Raw genomic sequence first — 16,716 nt, 5'->3', positions numbered from 1 at the left:
CCTGAAGTCCTCATTTTTTGAGCCCGTTAGTTTGGCAAAGGTTGGTTATTGGGTGTTTTAAATCGTCAATGGTTAGGCACTCATCATTGACTCTGTCTAAGTACTTCCTGGTGGACTTTTTTGAGTGTTGTGTTATGCCTAGCAGGCTTATCGAGCGCTTTTCCTTGGCTATACACGTGGTGAATTACACCAGAAATTTTCGGGAGATGTCATCAAAACATGATATCGAGCCGTATGGAAGCGTATTGAACCACTTGATAGTCGGGTTGGCTAGGGTTATCGGAAAGGCTCGGCATCAAACGACGTGGATTGCTCCTTTTAAGTTTATCCTGGCCTCAAAGGCTTTATGTGTTGATGAATCCATATTTGACAATATATTTTGGTTGTAATTGGATGGATTTCATCACATAAACCCACATTTATTCACCAAAATAGCATACTTTTATGTTTGATTCCTAAATTGAACCTAAATGTGAAAACATGCATTTTTGTGCTTAAATTGAACAAATTAATTCAACTTTTATTCCATTTGATGCCATGACATGTTCGTTGAGTGATTTCAGATCAAAGAGGTAAGAATGGATATGCAAAAGTGGAAGAAAGCATATACAAAGGGAGAAAACATAAAGAAAACAAAGGAGAAGTTATGACAAGTCATCTTATGCTAGCTTTTCAAGTATTTCTCACTTGTTTCATCATGTTTAATGCACTTTCTTGCATCATAAGTAAGTGATTTAGAGTGGATTTGCATGGTTATGTAAATTCAATCAACCATTAATTAATTGCAACAAAATCATGAGGTTTAAGCTAGAATTAGTTGGTTTTTGAATGATTTAGAAATCTTGTGAATTTGGTGAAGCTAATGATTGGTTGTTTTGATTACTTGTAGGTGAAAAAATGATGGAAAAAGAAATTTTGGCACACTTTTGAAGTTAGAGCACGCTTTCGACCTTAGGCCACGCTTTGAAAACCATGACCCAAGGCATTAAAGCGTTGCGCATCAAAAGGGGCAAGAGCATAGCGCTTTCTATTTGAGTGCAGTGCTCTCTAATTAAGCGCTAAAGCACCAACACCAACCAAAAAACAGTGGCGCTACGTGAAGTCTCTTAACTGAGCGCTCAAGAATGCCAAATAGAACAAGGTTAGCGCTCAAATGGAGAGAACGCTACATTAAGTGTTATAACTTTTTCGTGGGGCTCAACAAAGAAAATCAAGGCGCGACAATAGCAAAGGGGGCAGCCAAGGTTCGAACCCATGAACCAAGAGAAGCGCGCTACAAGGCTTGGCAAGGAAATCGGGCAAAATGGCTTCACCAAGATTCAAAGAAGGGGACAAGCGCATGAAAGAAAGGGTGCTACGTGAACTTAGTTCACTGAGCGCTATGCTTCACAAGGAAATTGGCTCAACATAGGAGAGCCAGGGTTCAAAGAGGAAGCCTCACTCAAAGGCAAGGGGCACTACGTTGTATTACTTAATGTAGCGCTATGAACAAGGCTTGGTTCGAAGGTTGGCACGAGCCTGGGACAAGGCAAGGAGTGCTACGTTGCCTTACATGACCGAGCGCTCCCCTGGAGGTGTCCCATGGTCCAAATTCAATTAAAAACCATTTTGGATCTACCTCTTCACCAGTTTGAAAAGCCCACTCCAAGTTCTGAAAATCAAAGAAATAGAAAGTGTATAAATAGGAGTTAGTTTGATTTGTAAAGGACCTCTTTTAGCATTTTTGATTTCCTTTAGCTGAATTTTTAATTTTCACTTAGTTTTAACTTTGAATTCGGGTAATTGGGATTGAGATCTGAGTTTTCTTTTTCATTGTTCTTGCTTCTGCAACTTTTACTTTCTATTTTGAATTTTGGATTAAGATTGAAGGAATTCTATTTCAATAATTGATCTAAAATTCATCTTTGTCCTCTTCTGCATAATTCTAATAATTGAGGAATTGGATCTGAGTTTTATTCACTGTCTTCATCTACATTTCTTCTGCAATTGAGTTTCTGTTTGATCAAGAGAAGAATTGAGATCTAGATCTGATTTCTAGTCTCATTGCTCTTCTTGGATCTTCAATTTCTATTAGAAAATTTCATAATTGAGCTAAGCTTCTCTTGTTCTACTTTTTCAAGTAATTTTCCATTTCTGTTTGATACTGAACTGAATTTCTTTACTTCACATCTTTTTAATTTACTTTAGCTTGCATTTCTCTTGCTAAATTTTGAATCCCAGCTCCCAGATCCCTTTACTCTTCAAGTTATTTAAGTTCCTCAGCACTTTAGATTCAGTGATTTAGATTTCTTGCATTTTAAAGCTTTAGCCATTTACATTTCTTGCAATTTAAGTTTCAGTCATTTACATTACTTGCACTTTAAGTTTCAGCTCTCTTTTACTTTTTTACACTTTAAGTTTCATGCAATTTAATCTTCTGCACTTTAGTTTTCTATCAATTTCCCCTCTTCCTTTTATTTTCATGCAATTTAGCTTCTGTTGATCACAATTCACTCAAATCATCAACTATTTGCTTAACTAAATTCATCACCTAACTAAAATTGCTCAATCCATCAATCTCTGTGGGATCGACCTCACTCTTGTAAGTAATTACTACTTGATGCGACCCGGTACACTTGTCGGTGAGTTTATGTTGGAATCTGATTTTCACTCATCAAGTTTTTGGCACCGTTGTCGGGGATTGATAAAGATTGACAATGATTAAGTAAGGTGGTGGTCTAGATTAAGCACTTTTTCTTTGTTTTTTTTTTTTTTGACAAGCACACTAACTATTTGAGACTTTGTCTCTACTAACTCTTACTGCACTCAAGCTACAGAGTGCTCTGTGTGTTTCTTGTTGTTTTGGTTGTATGACAGAAGCAAGGGGAGAGGTCTCTACCTTCTGTGAGACTGACAAAAGAACTCTCAGGAGATTACAAAGAGAAGCAAGAGGGAAGGGAATCATTGGAGAGGCAGATTCTGAGGAAGAAAACCAGGAAATGGAAGGGAATCATCCTAATCCACCTGATAAAGTAGCCAACAACAATGGCCAACCTCAGAGAAGAGTTTTAGCCTCTTATACTTTCCCCAACCCAAGGCACTGTAGGAGTAGCATCCTTATTCCAAATGTCAATGCAAACAATTTTGAATTGAAGCCCCAGCTCATCACTTTGGTACAAAACAATTGTTCCTATGGAGGAGGCCCACTTGAAGATCCAAACCAACACTTATCCACTTTTTGAGGATTTGTGACACAGTAAAAACCAATGGTGTGCATCCTGACATTTACAAGATGTTGTTGTTTCCATTTTTCCTCAGAGACAAAGCTACTCAATGGTTGGAGACATTTCCAAGAGAAAGCATTAACAATTGGGAAGATCTAGTTAACAAGTTCTTATCCAAGTTCTATCCTCTCTAAAGAATTATCAGACTTAAAATAGAGGTCCAAATATTCACTCGGATGGATGGAGAGTCACTGTATGATGCATGGGAAAGATACAAAGCTTTACTCAGGAAGTGCACACCAGATATGTTCAATGAATGGGATAAACTTCAAAACTTCTATGAAGGACTGACATTGAGAGCTCACGAGGCACTTGACTACTCAGCAGGAGGGTCACTACAACTCATGAAAATAGCTAAGGAGGCTCAAAATCTCATTGACACTGTAACAAACAATCAATACTTCTATGGTCATCAGAGGCAACGTCAACCTGCCCAAAGAAAAGGTGTATTAGAGCTTGAAGGAGTGGACACTATTTTAGCTCAAAACAAGGTAATGCACCAACAAATCTAACAGCAAATGAAGATGATGGCCAAGAAGATTGATGGCCTCCAAGTTGCAGCAGGGAATACAAGTCAACCATCACCCACATGGGGATAAAATGAAGAAAACCAAGAGGATCAGCAGTAGGAACAAGTTCAATATGTGCACAACCATGGTTCTGGATCAAAGGACTTTCACGGAGATACTTACAACTCTTCCTGGAGGAACCATCCGAACCTGAGATGGGGAGACAACCAGAATCAAAACCAGCAGCCATGGCAAAGAAATTCAAACCACAACAACTCAAAAAACACAAACAACAATAACCAGCAGAACACTAACCCCAATCCATACAGAAAACCCCAAAATAATCATCCCAATTCCAACTATTATCCGTCTAATAATCTAGCCACTAACCAAAATAATTATCATCCACCCTCAACATCTCACAATCAGCCACAGATACCACAAAATACTCAAAGGATCTGCAACTTGGAGATACTGATGGAAAAGATGATGAAGCAGCAGGAACTAACAAGCAATAATCATGAAGCTTCAATGAGAAACTTAGAGAGGCAGATTGGACAATTGTCCAAGCAAGCTGTGATTGAAAGGCCAACAAGCTCACTCCCAAGTGATACCATTCCGAATCCTAAAGAAGAATGCAAAGCTATTCAATTAAGGAGTGGAAAGACCTTGGTGAATAACAAAGAAGCCAACAAGAAGCCTATGGAGAATGACAAGAGGCCAACTGAGAAAGAGGAAGCCAGCAACGAAGAAGAGGTGACAGCAAGCAAGCAAGCAAGCTCAAGCGAAGCTTAAAGAGAAGGATGAACAGCCACAAGATTCAAGGAAAGGGATGCAAGTAATGGAAGATGCAAGTAATGGAAGAACCATCTCAAGGACAGAAGCAGTTGGAGATGACTTTCACACCTCCCTTGCCATACCCTCAAAGGTTCAACAAGGAGATCAAGGATCAGCACTTCCCCAAATACCTTGAAGTCTTCAAGAAGTTGGAGATTAATATCCCCCTGGCTGAAGCATTAGAGCAGATGCCTCTATATGCAAAGTTCTTAAAAGAGCTTATCAACAAAAAGAGAAGTTGACATGAGAAGGAAACCATTATGCTCACTGAAGAATGCAGTGCTGTGATTCAAAGGGGCCTCCCACCAAAACTCAAGGATCCTGGGAGCTTCTTCCTGCCTTGTACCATTGGTAGTCTAACCATTGATAAGGCACTACGTGACTTAGGAGCAAGCATCAGTCTAATTTCCTATTCTATGATGAGAAGGCCATGCATAGAGGAGGTAAAGCCCACACAAATGTCACTAGAGCTCGTGGACAAATCATTAGTATTTTCCAGATGAGTGATTGAAAATCTCCTGGTCCAAGTAGGGACATTCATATTCCCAGCAGACTTTGTGATCATGGATCTAGGAGAAGAAGGGAGTGACTCTATTATCTTGGGAAGACGCTTCTTGGCCACAACAAGGGCCATCATAGATGTTGAATAAGGAGAGCTGGCCCTAAGGGTGCATGATGAAAGCATTACTTTGAATGTCTTTCCATAAGCACAGCATAATGATGAAAAGGAAAAATGCATGGAGGTTGACAAAGAAGACTTGCAGTGGAAGGAAGAAACCAACAAGACACTCATTAATTCTCTTCCAGAGCAAGAGACAAGCAACAAAGCAGGACAAAAGGAGAATGAGACTCTAAAGAATGATGAGAGAAAGCAAGAAGGAAGTGAGGTGTTAGCCACTAAGAAGACAGATTCCAAAAGACAGCACACTGTCAAAGGAGAAGAATCACCAAAAAGGGGGAAGAAAAGCAAGAAAAAGGGTCCAAAAGGGTGGAAAAATAAAAAGATCCCAACTGAAGGATTTTCAAAGGGAGATAAAGTGCAGCTAATTTACCAGCAGTTGGGGACAAATCAACAATCTGATGATTACTACACTATCAACAGGATACTCTCACTGGAGCATGCAAAGATTGAACATCAAGGCACTGAAAGGAAGCTTACTGTGAGAGGAGACAAACTAAGACATCACAATCATCAACCACCCTAATGAGGGCCCAATGTCAAGCTAGTGACATTAAAAGAGTGCTTGTTGGGAGGCAACCCAACCAGAGGTAATTTTCTTTTCCTAACTATTTCAATAAAAAGGTTGAGTAGCTTTATCTGTATTGCAAGGAGCTAAGTTTGGTGTTGCACACCAAAAACAATTTAAGAGAGAATGAAGGATGCTATGTTTGGTGTTCCACCAAAAATCTCATTTGAAAACACACTTTCACCTTTTACATAAATAGTTGCTAGCTCCAAGCAATCAGAGAAATTACTTAGCCATTGTCTGTTTTCTAGTTTTTAGTTTGGTGACTTTTAGCAAAGGCATAATGTTTCATATAAATAGTTGACTTGTTGCATAAGAAACATTGGCAAGGGACTAGGTTTGGTATTCACACACCCAAAAAAGTTCAAAAGGCCACAAACAATTCATGCGTGTTAACCATTTGCCTAAGGGCTTGAGAAACAAGCAACTTCTAAGGATTATACAGGAAAACATTCAACCTGTGGAGGGGGTCTACAACATTGTCCAAAGGAAGTACAACAAAGAGAAATAATGATGACAGAAGAAAAGTTGAGAGACAGTCCCAACAGGTTGTATTGACACTTAATCCTTTTGCTGTGTTTTAACTTGAAGATTCCTATTTGTCTTGCTGAGATGTTCAATTAGGTGTAAGTGGAGATGTTTGCCAAAAATGCTAGCCTGCATTATACTGTCATTCCTCATTAGCTTGAATTTTGTTTTGTTTCCCTGCTGCATGAATAAAAGAAAAATGTTTGAAATAGAAAGTGAATGTTCAATGTTGTAGAAGTTAGAATGAAATTCAGTGGTGGTATTTGTTTGATTTAATGGTTAGCTCAAATAACAAAAACTGCATAATAACATGTTCTTTGAAGTGTGAATTAGTTTGCTGCTATAAAGTCTGTTATCAATGAATATCCTTTGAGAATGAAGCCAAACAAGAAAGAAAAAGAAAAAGAAAAGCCAAGAATGGGCAAAGAAACAAACAATAAGGATAGACATCAATAGTTTGGACCCTAGGACATATGCCTGTGGTGCTTTTGTACTAGGATATTCTTGGACAATTAGGTTCTGAGGAGTATTTTACAACTTGGCCACTTGGATTAACTAATCTGGGATTGCCAACCAAAAGTCCACTATCAAGAGCAACATAGTTACAAAGCATTTAGTAATCCAAAGAGATGCTGGGCATCAATGTTCCTATGAAGAAATTGTGAGCCATGTGTCTATGGTGAGAAAGTGTTGAGCAAAATTAAGCCAAAAGGCAGCTGCAACACTTGCCACCAAGCTTTCATTAATAAATAAGCTCTCTAAAGCAAAAGAAAAAAAGAAAAAGCCAGCAAGGGATCAATCAAAAAGTAAGGCAGTACAGCAGCAACTCTAGTGAACCTTTAAGGAAGCATTTCTTATCTATCAGCAAAGAATAAGTAAGCTACATTTGTCTGCATAAAACCCCATGAACCAAGTTCAATTATCTGCTAAATAAGGACATGTATGCTTCTCTGTTTCATTTTATTTCTTCATATGTTTAAGTGCTTGCTTGGGGACAAGCAAGATTTAAGTTTGGTGTTGTGATAAAAAGTCATCTTATGATAGCTTTTCAAGCATTTTTCACTTGTTTCATCAGGTTTTATGCACTTTCTTGCATCATAAGTAAGTGATTTGGAGTGGATTTGCATGGTTATGTCAATTCAATCAACCATCGATTAATTGCCACAAAATCATGAGGTTAAAGCTAGAATTAGTTGGTTTTTGAATGATTTAGAAATCTTGTGAATTTGGTGAAGCTTTGATTAGTTGTTTTGATTACTTGTAGGTGAAGAAATGATGGAAAAAGGAATTTTTGGAACACTTTTGAAGTTAAAGCACGCTTTGAACCTTAGGCCACGCTTTGAAAAGCGTGACCCAAGGCATTAAAGCGTTGTGCATCAAAAGGGGCAAGAGCATAGCGCTTTCTATTTGAGCACAGTGCTGTCGAGTTGAGCGCTAAAGCACCAGCACCAACCAAGAAACAATGGCGCTACGTGAAGTCTCTTAACTGAGCGCTCAAGGATGCCAAATAGAACAAGGGTAGCGCTCAAATGGAGAGAGCGCTACGTTAAGTGTTTTACCTTTTTCGTGGGGCTCAACAAAGAAAATCAAGGCGCGACAATAGCAAAGGGGGCAGCCAAGGTTCGAACCCATGAACCAAGAGAAGCGCGCTACAAGGCTTGGCAAGGAAATTGGCCAAAATGGCTTCACCAAGATTCGAAGAAGGGGACAAGCGCATGAAAGAAAGGGCACTATGTGAACTTAGTTCACTGAACGCTATGCTTCACAAGGAAATTGGCTCAATAAGGGAGAGCCAGGGTTCGAAGAGGAAGCCTCACTCAAAGGCAAGGGGCGCTACACTGTATTACTTAACGTAGCGCTATAAATAAGGCTTGGTTCGAAGGTTGGCACGAGCCTGGGACAAGGCAAGGAGCGCTACGTTGCCTTACATGACCGAGCGTTCCCCTGGAGGTGTCCCATGGTCCAAATTCAATTAAAAACCATTTTGGATCCACCTCTTCACCAATTTGAAAAGCCCACTCCAAGTTCTGAAAATCAAAAAAATAGAAAGTGTATAAATAGAAGTTAGTTTGATTTGTAAAGGACCTCTTTTAGCATTTTTGATTTCCTTTAGCTGAATTTTTAGTTTTCACTTAGTTTTCACTTTGAATTCGGGGAATTGGGATTGAGATCTGAGTTTTCTTTTTCATTGTTCTTGCTTCTGCAACTTTTACTTTCTGTTTTGAATTTTGGATTAAGATTGAAGGAATTTTGTTTCAATACTTGATCTAAAATTCATCTTTGTCCTCTTCTGCATAATTCTGATAATTGAGGAATTGGATCTGAGTTTTATTCACTATCTTCATTTACATTTCTTCTGCAATTGAGTTTCTGTTTGATCAAGAGAAGAATTGAGATCTAGATCTACTTTCTAGTCTCATTGCTCTTCTTGGATCTTCATTTTCTACTGGAGAATCTCATAATTGAGCTAAGCTTCTCTTGTTTTGCTTTTTCAAGTAATTTTCCATTTCTGTTTGATACTGAACTAAACTTCTTTACTTCACAGCTTTCTAATTTACTTTAGCTTGCATTTCTCTTGCTAAATTTTGAATCCCGGCTCCCAGATCCCTTTACTCTTCAAGTTATTTAAGTTCCTCAGCACTTTAGATTCAGTGATTTAGATTTCTTGCATTTTAAGCTTCAGCCATTTACATTTCTTGCAATTTAAGTTTCAGTCATTTACATTCCTTGCACTTTAAGTTTCAGCTCCTTTACTTTCTTGCACTTTAAGTTTCATGCAATTTACTCTTCTGCACTTTAGTTTTCTGTCAATTTCCCCTCTCCCTTTTATTTTCATGCAATTTAGCTTCTGTTGATCACAATTCACTCAAATCATCAACTGTTTGCTTAACTAAATTCACCACCTAACTAAAATTGCTCAATCCATCAATCTTTGTGGGATCGACCTCACTCTTGTGAGTAATTACTACTTGATGCGACTCGGTACACTTACCGGTGAGTTTGTGTTAGAATTTGATTTCCACTCATCAAGAAGCACACAGCCATGCGTGCGTGCGCACAACCCTACGTGCGTATGCACAAGAAGGAAATCAGCATGCGTGCGTGCGCACAACCCTCTGTGCATACGCACAAGTGAAAATTAAGCAAAGTGTGGGTACGCACACATCTGTGCGTACGCACAGGTAACAGCGCGTGCCTCCATTAAAAAGTCACATGGACTTGCATTTTGAGGCTCTTTTGGCCCATTTTTGAAGGCTTGGATGCTGAAATCAAAGGCTATATGAAGGGAGCAACATCTCATATAAAGGCATTAGGTTTTCATTAGGTTTTAAGAGCCATCTTAGAGTAGGAAAAACACATAGTAGGAGTAGGAATAGTGTAGATTAGGAAATTCTCTCTTTGGGTTTTAATTAGGGTTTGTAGAATTTTATACTTCAAGTTTTGATTTTGGATTCTAGCAATTTTCATTATAAGTATTTCTTTAATTCTCTCTTTTATTACACCACTTGTTCTACACTTGCTTTTATTTTCATCTCCTTTGTCCATATTTACATAGTCTTGCAATTTTAGATTCCTAGTTGTTTAATTTGATTTTTGATGGATTTTATATGTTTGTTTGAGTTGCCTTTATTGATTTTGAGCATTTGTGGTTCATAGCTTTCCTTAATTTACCAATTTTTCCATGTTTTATGCTTATGCCCTCTATGTGTTTGATGAAATGTCAATCTTAGTTATGGGGTAGATTTCCAATCCTTAGCTTGGAGTAAATGAGTTTATCGCTTACTAGAGCTATAATTTTCAACATTTAGTGATAATTCTTGGGTTGTTAGTTGTTATTGTTTCCACTAACGCTAGCTTTTTACCAATTAATTTGGTAAGTTAACTAGGATTTGTGGATTAATAACAATTATACTCACTTGACTTATCCTTCGATGTTAAGGGTTGACTTAATGAGATTAATCCATCACAATTATCATAGTTGTGGTTATGGCAAGGAAGAAATTCCATAACTCATCCCAAGTCAAGGTTTCATTTATGTTTTAAACCTCTTTTCACTCACTTTATAGTTTTACTTTTACATACTTAGTTCTTTTGCTCTTTTATTACTTCATTAATTGCAATTTTGTCTTATTCTTTTATTTCTTTATTGCTTCTAGGGGTGAAAAAAGGCCAGGCGGCTTGCCAGGGGCCTGCAGCCTGACCTGTGTTTGGCCTGTCCTGGCCTGACCTATTATAAAATAGGTACAGGCGCAGGCTCTTTTAAAAGCCTTAATACATTAATAGGCCAGGCCTAAGCTTACTAATTAGCCTTATTGGCCTGTCAGGCCTGTCTGGGCCTGTTAAAATATAATTAAATATATAAATAATTGTTTATTATTAATAAAATTATGAGATATTTTAAATTTATTATATTTTATTATAAATATTTTTGTATATTTTAAATATGTTAGAAGTTTAAAATTTTTTATAAATATTAAATATATGACATATTATATATAACAATTTTTATTAAAAAATAATTTTTTTAAATAATATTTTTATTTTGTAAAAAAAAATTATCAGGCCTTTTAACAGGCTTCAGGCCAGGCCAGGCTGAATAACAGGCCAGACCTAGTACTTTATAAAGAGCCTATAACAGGCTGCAGGCCAGGCTCAGGCTATGACAGGCCAGGCCTGTTAAGAGCAAAGCCTGGCCTGTTTCCACCCCTAATTAAACCCCTTTTGCTTTCTCACAACCAAAATTGTGTGCACTTGTTGTCACTAGTTCCTAGGAAAGACGACCTAGGAGTCTAAATACTCTCGATTAATTTTGCATTGATTGTGACATCTTTGAATTTAAATTTGATTGATGGTCAATTGTTGGGTTTGAAACTATACTAGCAACGAGAATCTATTTTGTGAAAATTCCTAACCCGCTCTAGGCCATTATCATGTGTTCTTGGGGTCTTTGGTTCCATCATACTACATGTTTTGGTAATTTCACTCTTAAAGACTTTCTCAGTGAATGAGGTTGCTCCCATTACCATGCATTCGTGTCTCCTGCGCTTGGAATCTCGTTAGTATCCTTCTCTATGGTCATCTCAGTTAGAATTTCAAGATCGACTGCGATTCTTACATCTTTTGTGGTGTCACTCTGAGCTTCTCGCTCTGTGATCCCTTTTGCGGGCGGCTCTGGAGACCACTTCGTCCGTGTGCTCTGGTTGGTAGTTTTCATTTGTGGTGATCCTACTTTCTAGGGTTTAAATCCGGTGTCGAAGCTCCTGGATTATAAAGTTTGTATCTTCACCTAGGCTGCCGAATGGCCTACTACTATTAGACTAGTGATCTTCTTCTCGTGACCGCTGTCTAGGATGATTACGTGTTGCATGGTTGTGGACCACGCTGGTTACTCTCCCGTGGTTTGGGGGGTGACCGTGGTTCTGAGATTCAGGCTAATCAGACTTTTGATGGGGTTAAGTTATGGGTTTTGGTTGGGCAGTTTTTCATGAACGTCTGTCATGCTGTCAGGATCTCAAGTTTATCATAAACGATGTCAATGTACAAGATGGCCTTGGACGTGTTAAAGAGATGGATTAAAAATTTGTCAATCTTAACAGATGGTGTGATCTGACCTCAAGAATAGTGGGAGTTGGTCCTGCAAAAATACTCCAATATTCAAATCAAAGAGTTATTGAAGTAGGATTTGAATGTTAGGGTAAAGTGGGTCCCATTGCGCCATTTTCTAGGTGAGTTAGTTGGAATCTCGGATGGCTTCGAATAGGCCGGTTCACGAGGGACCCAAGGGAACTCAGGAGTCAAAATCCATAACAATATGCTTAAGATGTAACATGGACATTTTTATAGATGAACTTTATTTAATTCGTTAACCAAATACACTCTTTATACCATTATATACTAAAACTTATAGATGGTGTTAATTGAACCGCAATAATATTTAGCAAAATAAAAAAAAGATAGAGACTCTGAAAACGATGCAGTTATGCCAGATTTTATATATTTAAATTTAGTATCGATTCTCTTTTTATGTAACAAGAATTGTATTTTTCTTTTCCATAAGGAAAAAAATGATGTAAAATCAGGAGAGGTGAGCTACATTTTAATTCAAAAATTTACTCATGTGTAATTTGATTTACTCAGATTTTATATTTAAAATTTATTTGAAAACTATTTAATATGAGAAAAAAATTTTCTTTAAGAAAAGAATTTATTTTTATTTAAAATTTAATTTTATGATTTAGAATGACTATAATATATTAATAGAATTTAAATTTAAAGAGTGTATGAGTGAATTTAAAAATCATATCTCTTTTGATCTGATTACAAATGAAAAAAAAATGAATTCAACTTTTGAGTAAATTTATTTTTATTTATTCTAAAAATATTTAATCTTAAATAAATTTTAATTCCTAGTATTCTAAACAAGTTCTTATACACAATCAAACTATGGGAGATGAAAAAAAAGAAGTCACGACGATGAACCAATCAAGCACACAGTGACAGGAAGGAACGAGAAGGAGGTATGGTGGGACAGAGATAGAGTCAAGCCGGCTATGGGCAGATCAAGGCGAGACTGAGTGAGATGGCTGATTGGATGATTCTGATTTTTGAGAGTGAGAATAGAGCAAAAGAAACCTTCTCAACACAAACTTAAAAAGGCGGCAACTTGATAAAAGGTACATTTTATGATACGTACAAATTACACATATTCTAACTTCATAAAAGAATAGATTCTAGAGAAATTCCCTCTAATAAATTGTAATAGGTTAAAATTAGGGTTTTTTATATTTTAGATAAAAGAGGTGAAAAGGGATATGCAAGGAATTAAAAATAAAAAAGGGGTTAAAACTTAAAATGAGGGGTTTATTGAGTTTCTTTCTTAAGACACCGAGGAAAGTCCAAACATTGAAGCGAAGAACGAACGTGGAGAAATAGAAGTCAGTGCAAAACAAGAAACAAGGCACGCAAAGGTTAACAAGAAGTTGTTATATGAAGAGAAAAAGGGAAGAAAGAAATACAAGTAATTCTATGAAGTATCTACGCCACCAAAAATACAAGAGCAGGGACATTCTTCTGAATTCCCCTCCCATCAGAAATTAACATACTCAACCTAAACTGCTACTTTCTCATAAATTCCAGCCTCAGGCTTATGTAGAACAGTCCAAAAATAAGTTTGAGGAAAGATGTCTAGAGTTCATCGTGAGAATCATCCTCGTCCTCTCCAGAAGCACCACCACCAGGAGCCCCACCTGACCTTTGATAGACCGCGGTGATAATTGGATTGCAAACAGCTTCAACCTCTTTCAGCTTCTCTTCATAATCTTCTTTCTCCACTGTCTGGTTGTCATCAAGCCATTCCAACGCTTCCTTCACTGCAGCCTCGATTTTCTCCTTTTCATCGGATTCCAACTTGTCGGCCAGCTTGTCTTTGTCACTGATCTGGTTCTTCATGTTGTAAACATAAGTTTCAAGAGCATTGCGGGCATCAATTCTCTCCTTGACCTTCTTGTCTTCCTCGGCAAACTCCTCTGCCTCGCGAACCATTCGCTCAATTTCCTCCTGGCTCAGGCGTCCTTTCTCATTTGTAATGGTGATCTTTTCTGATTTACCAGTGCCCTTGTCTTCTGCTTTGACGTTTAAGATGCCATTTGCATCAACTTCAAAGGTCACTTCAATTTGAGGGGTACCCCTGTTCAGTTGACAACCAAGATACAGATGAAGTCCTCACATCAACGCGATAGAAAACTTATTAGAGAGGCCTGAATGAGAGCAGGAAAAAACAAACCTTGGAGCTGGTGGAATTCCAGACAGATCGAATTTCCCAAGCAGTCGACAATCCTTTGTAAGACTCCTCTCACCTTCAAATACCTGATCATTTATTAAGGCATCAAAGTTAGAATCAAACCCCTTCAGCAATTCAAGTTCATTGTCCAGTTAGACATTACTAATTTATAAGAGAACAGTACCTGAATGGAGACAGTAGTCTGCTGATCCTGGTAGGTAGTAAACACCTGAGATTTCTTGGTAGGGATAACAGTGTTTCTGGGAATCAACTTTGTCATCACCCCACCAACAGTCTCAATTCCAAGAGTGAGTGGAGCAACATCCAGGAGAAGGATATCTGAAACAGATTGCCACATAATAACAAGATAGATTAATAACTGGCATTCTACCTGCATCATTAAAACTTATGATCCGTGACCAAGTACATAAACTATAGTATACCTTTGGTTTCATCACCACCCTCTCCGCTCAAAATGCTTCCTTGGACTGCAGCACCATAGGCAACTGCCTCATCAGGGTTGACACCCTTGTTGGGCTCCTTTCCATCAAAGTAGTCCTTCAAAAGCTGTTGCACCTTTGGAATCCTTGTGCTTCCACCAACAAGAACAATCTCATCGATCTGGCTCTTTTGTAATCCAGCATCTTCCATTGCTTTCTTCACAGGCCCCATTGTCTTACGGAATAAATCATTGTTCAACTCCTCAAACCGCGCTCGGGTAAGTGGTTCGGAGAAATCAACACCATCAAAAAGTGATTCAATTTCCACTCGGACCTGGTGCTGGCTGCTGAGAGCTCTCTTGGCACGCTCAGCTTCTCTCCTGAGCTTGCCAAGTGCTCTGTTGTCCTTGCTAATGTCCTTTCCATGCTTTTTCTTGATCAATTTAATGAAGTATTCCATTATTCTCTGATCAAAGTCCTCACCTGGTGTTAAGGTGAGAAGAAATAACAGGCATTAATTGCAGAAAGAAAATTTGAATCGAAACTATCTTTTCCTGCTTAATTTCAAATTATTCTATTTTGTAGTGAAAACTGAAAAGTACTCACCTCCAAGATGAGTATCTCCGTTTGTAGCAAGGACCTCGAAAACACCATTATCGATCGTCAAAATACTGACATCAAAAGTCCCACCACCAAGATCAAAGACAAGGATGTTCTTCTCGCCACCTTTCTTGTCCAATCCATACGCAATTGCAGCGGCAGTGGGCTCATTAATAATCCTAGCCACATTCAGACCGGCAATAACACCAGCATCCTTGGTGGCCTGCCTCTGAGCATCATTGAAGTAAGCTGTACATTTGAAAAGAAAATGACAAAATTAGAATAAAGTAAAAAAGCAGGAATCGAACAATCGAGATGGCATGAGAAATCAATCATAATTTGGTGGACTTACCAGGGACAGTGACAACAGCATCATGGATTTTCTTTCCAAGGAATGCTTCAGCTGTTTCCTTCATCTTAGTCAAAACCATGGCACTGATTTCCTCAGGGCTGAACACCTTGGTCTCACCATCTTTAATCTTTACCTGTATGTATGGTTTCCCATCCTTGTTCACAATCTTATATGGCACAAGCTTCATGTCTCTTTGGACTTCCTTATCTTCAAACCTGTAAATACATACACGTGAGTTATATGTCCATGAAGTCTGATTAATTAACATAAATTAACAACATGAATATTCCTCAGTCCTCACTTTCTTCCAATAAGCCTCTTGACATCAAAGATGGTCCTTTCGGGGTTGACAGCTGCCTGATTCTTGGCAGCCTCCCCGATCAGTCTCTCGCTGTCGGTGAAAGCAACCCATGATGGGGTGATACGGTTACCCTGGTCATTGGCTATGATCTCAACATGGCCATTCTTATAAACACCAACACAAGAATAAGTTGTTCCAAGATCTATCCCAATGACTGTACCCAACTTGGTTGCTTCCTCTTTTGCAATGGAAATTGCAAACATACATCCTGTGAAATGGAACATTCTCAACGTTAATTGCAACACAAACTCTGATTGCCAAATGTGATGTATAATCAAATCATGTAACGGCATTATACAAAGACATTTTTCTTCTCTTAGAGAATTGAAATCAATGATCTGAAGATATGAGTAACAAACAGATTCGTATTATCAATAAGTAATCGAGGAAGAGGAATATTACATAGCTGTTTCTATTTTAATTCATGAAAAATAACAACCTACAGTACAGGATCAATTTAAGTTTATGCTTGCAAATCTAAACCCTGACTTAAAAAAAGAGTTTGAACAATATTTAAGACATTTGTGCTTCGCTTAATAGTGATTTGTATTTCGAGGTGTTCTGTCAGTTAGATTGGTTTTCGTTTATTGAAGGAAAAATGGTGCGCCCTGTTCGCCCTTCGCTTTTCATAGTGGTCACTCCCGACTACAGCGAGACTTGGAGCATGTCATTAATGCTGACGTGGACCAATCGAAGTTCCTCAATGAATCGTTTCGCCCAATAGTATTCGTCCTTGCGTTTGGGAGTACCACCAAACACGTCATACCTTGTTAACTCGCTCATACAAAATCTCAAATTA

General features: G+C 38.1%; 1 protein-coding gene across 1 annotated transcript; it reads right to left on the bottom strand.

The window, feature by feature from the left end:
* Window positions 1-13,353: 13,353 nt before the first annotated feature.
* On the bottom strand, window positions 13,354-16,225 carry LOC107479682 (luminal-binding protein). Its single transcript, XM_016099789.3, has 7 exons — window positions 15,858-16,225; window positions 15,557-15,771; window positions 15,211-15,453; window positions 14,608-15,087; window positions 14,349-14,503; window positions 14,168-14,250; window positions 13,354-14,071 (listed from the first exon to the last, which is right to left on the bottom strand). The coding sequence occupies exons 1-7, from the start codon at window positions 16,208-16,210 to the stop codon at window positions 13,570-13,572; spliced, it is 2,031 nt and encodes a 676-aa protein (XP_015955275.2). The 5' UTR covers window positions 16,211-16,225; the 3' UTR covers window positions 13,354-13,569.
* Between the last annotated feature and the right edge of the window lie 491 nt (window positions 16,226-16,716).

The sequence above is a fragment of the Arachis duranensis genome, chromosome 3 (assembly GCF_000817695.3).
Source record: "Arachis duranensis cultivar V14167 chromosome 3, aradu.V14167.gnm2.J7QH, whole genome shotgun sequence".
Taxonomy (NCBI): Eukaryota; Viridiplantae; Streptophyta; class Magnoliopsida; order Fabales; family Fabaceae; genus Arachis; species Arachis duranensis.
Note: the sequence above shows the minus strand (reverse complement) of the source record. Positions and strands in the feature narration are given on the sequence as shown.

Coding starts and splice junctions, on each gene's coding strand:
- LOC107479682 (XM_016099789.3), bottom strand. CDS start 16,210: ATGCCGTTACATGATTTGATTATACATCACATTTGGCAATCAGAGTTT. Junction 15,772..15,857: donor AAGAGGCTTATTGGAAGAAA/GTGAGGACTGAG, acceptor ATGTATTTACAG/GTTTGAAGATAAGGAAGTCC. Junction 14,504..14,607: donor GGGTGGTGATGAAACCAAAG/GTATACTATAGT, acceptor AATCTGTTTCAG/ATATCCTTCTCCTGGATGTT.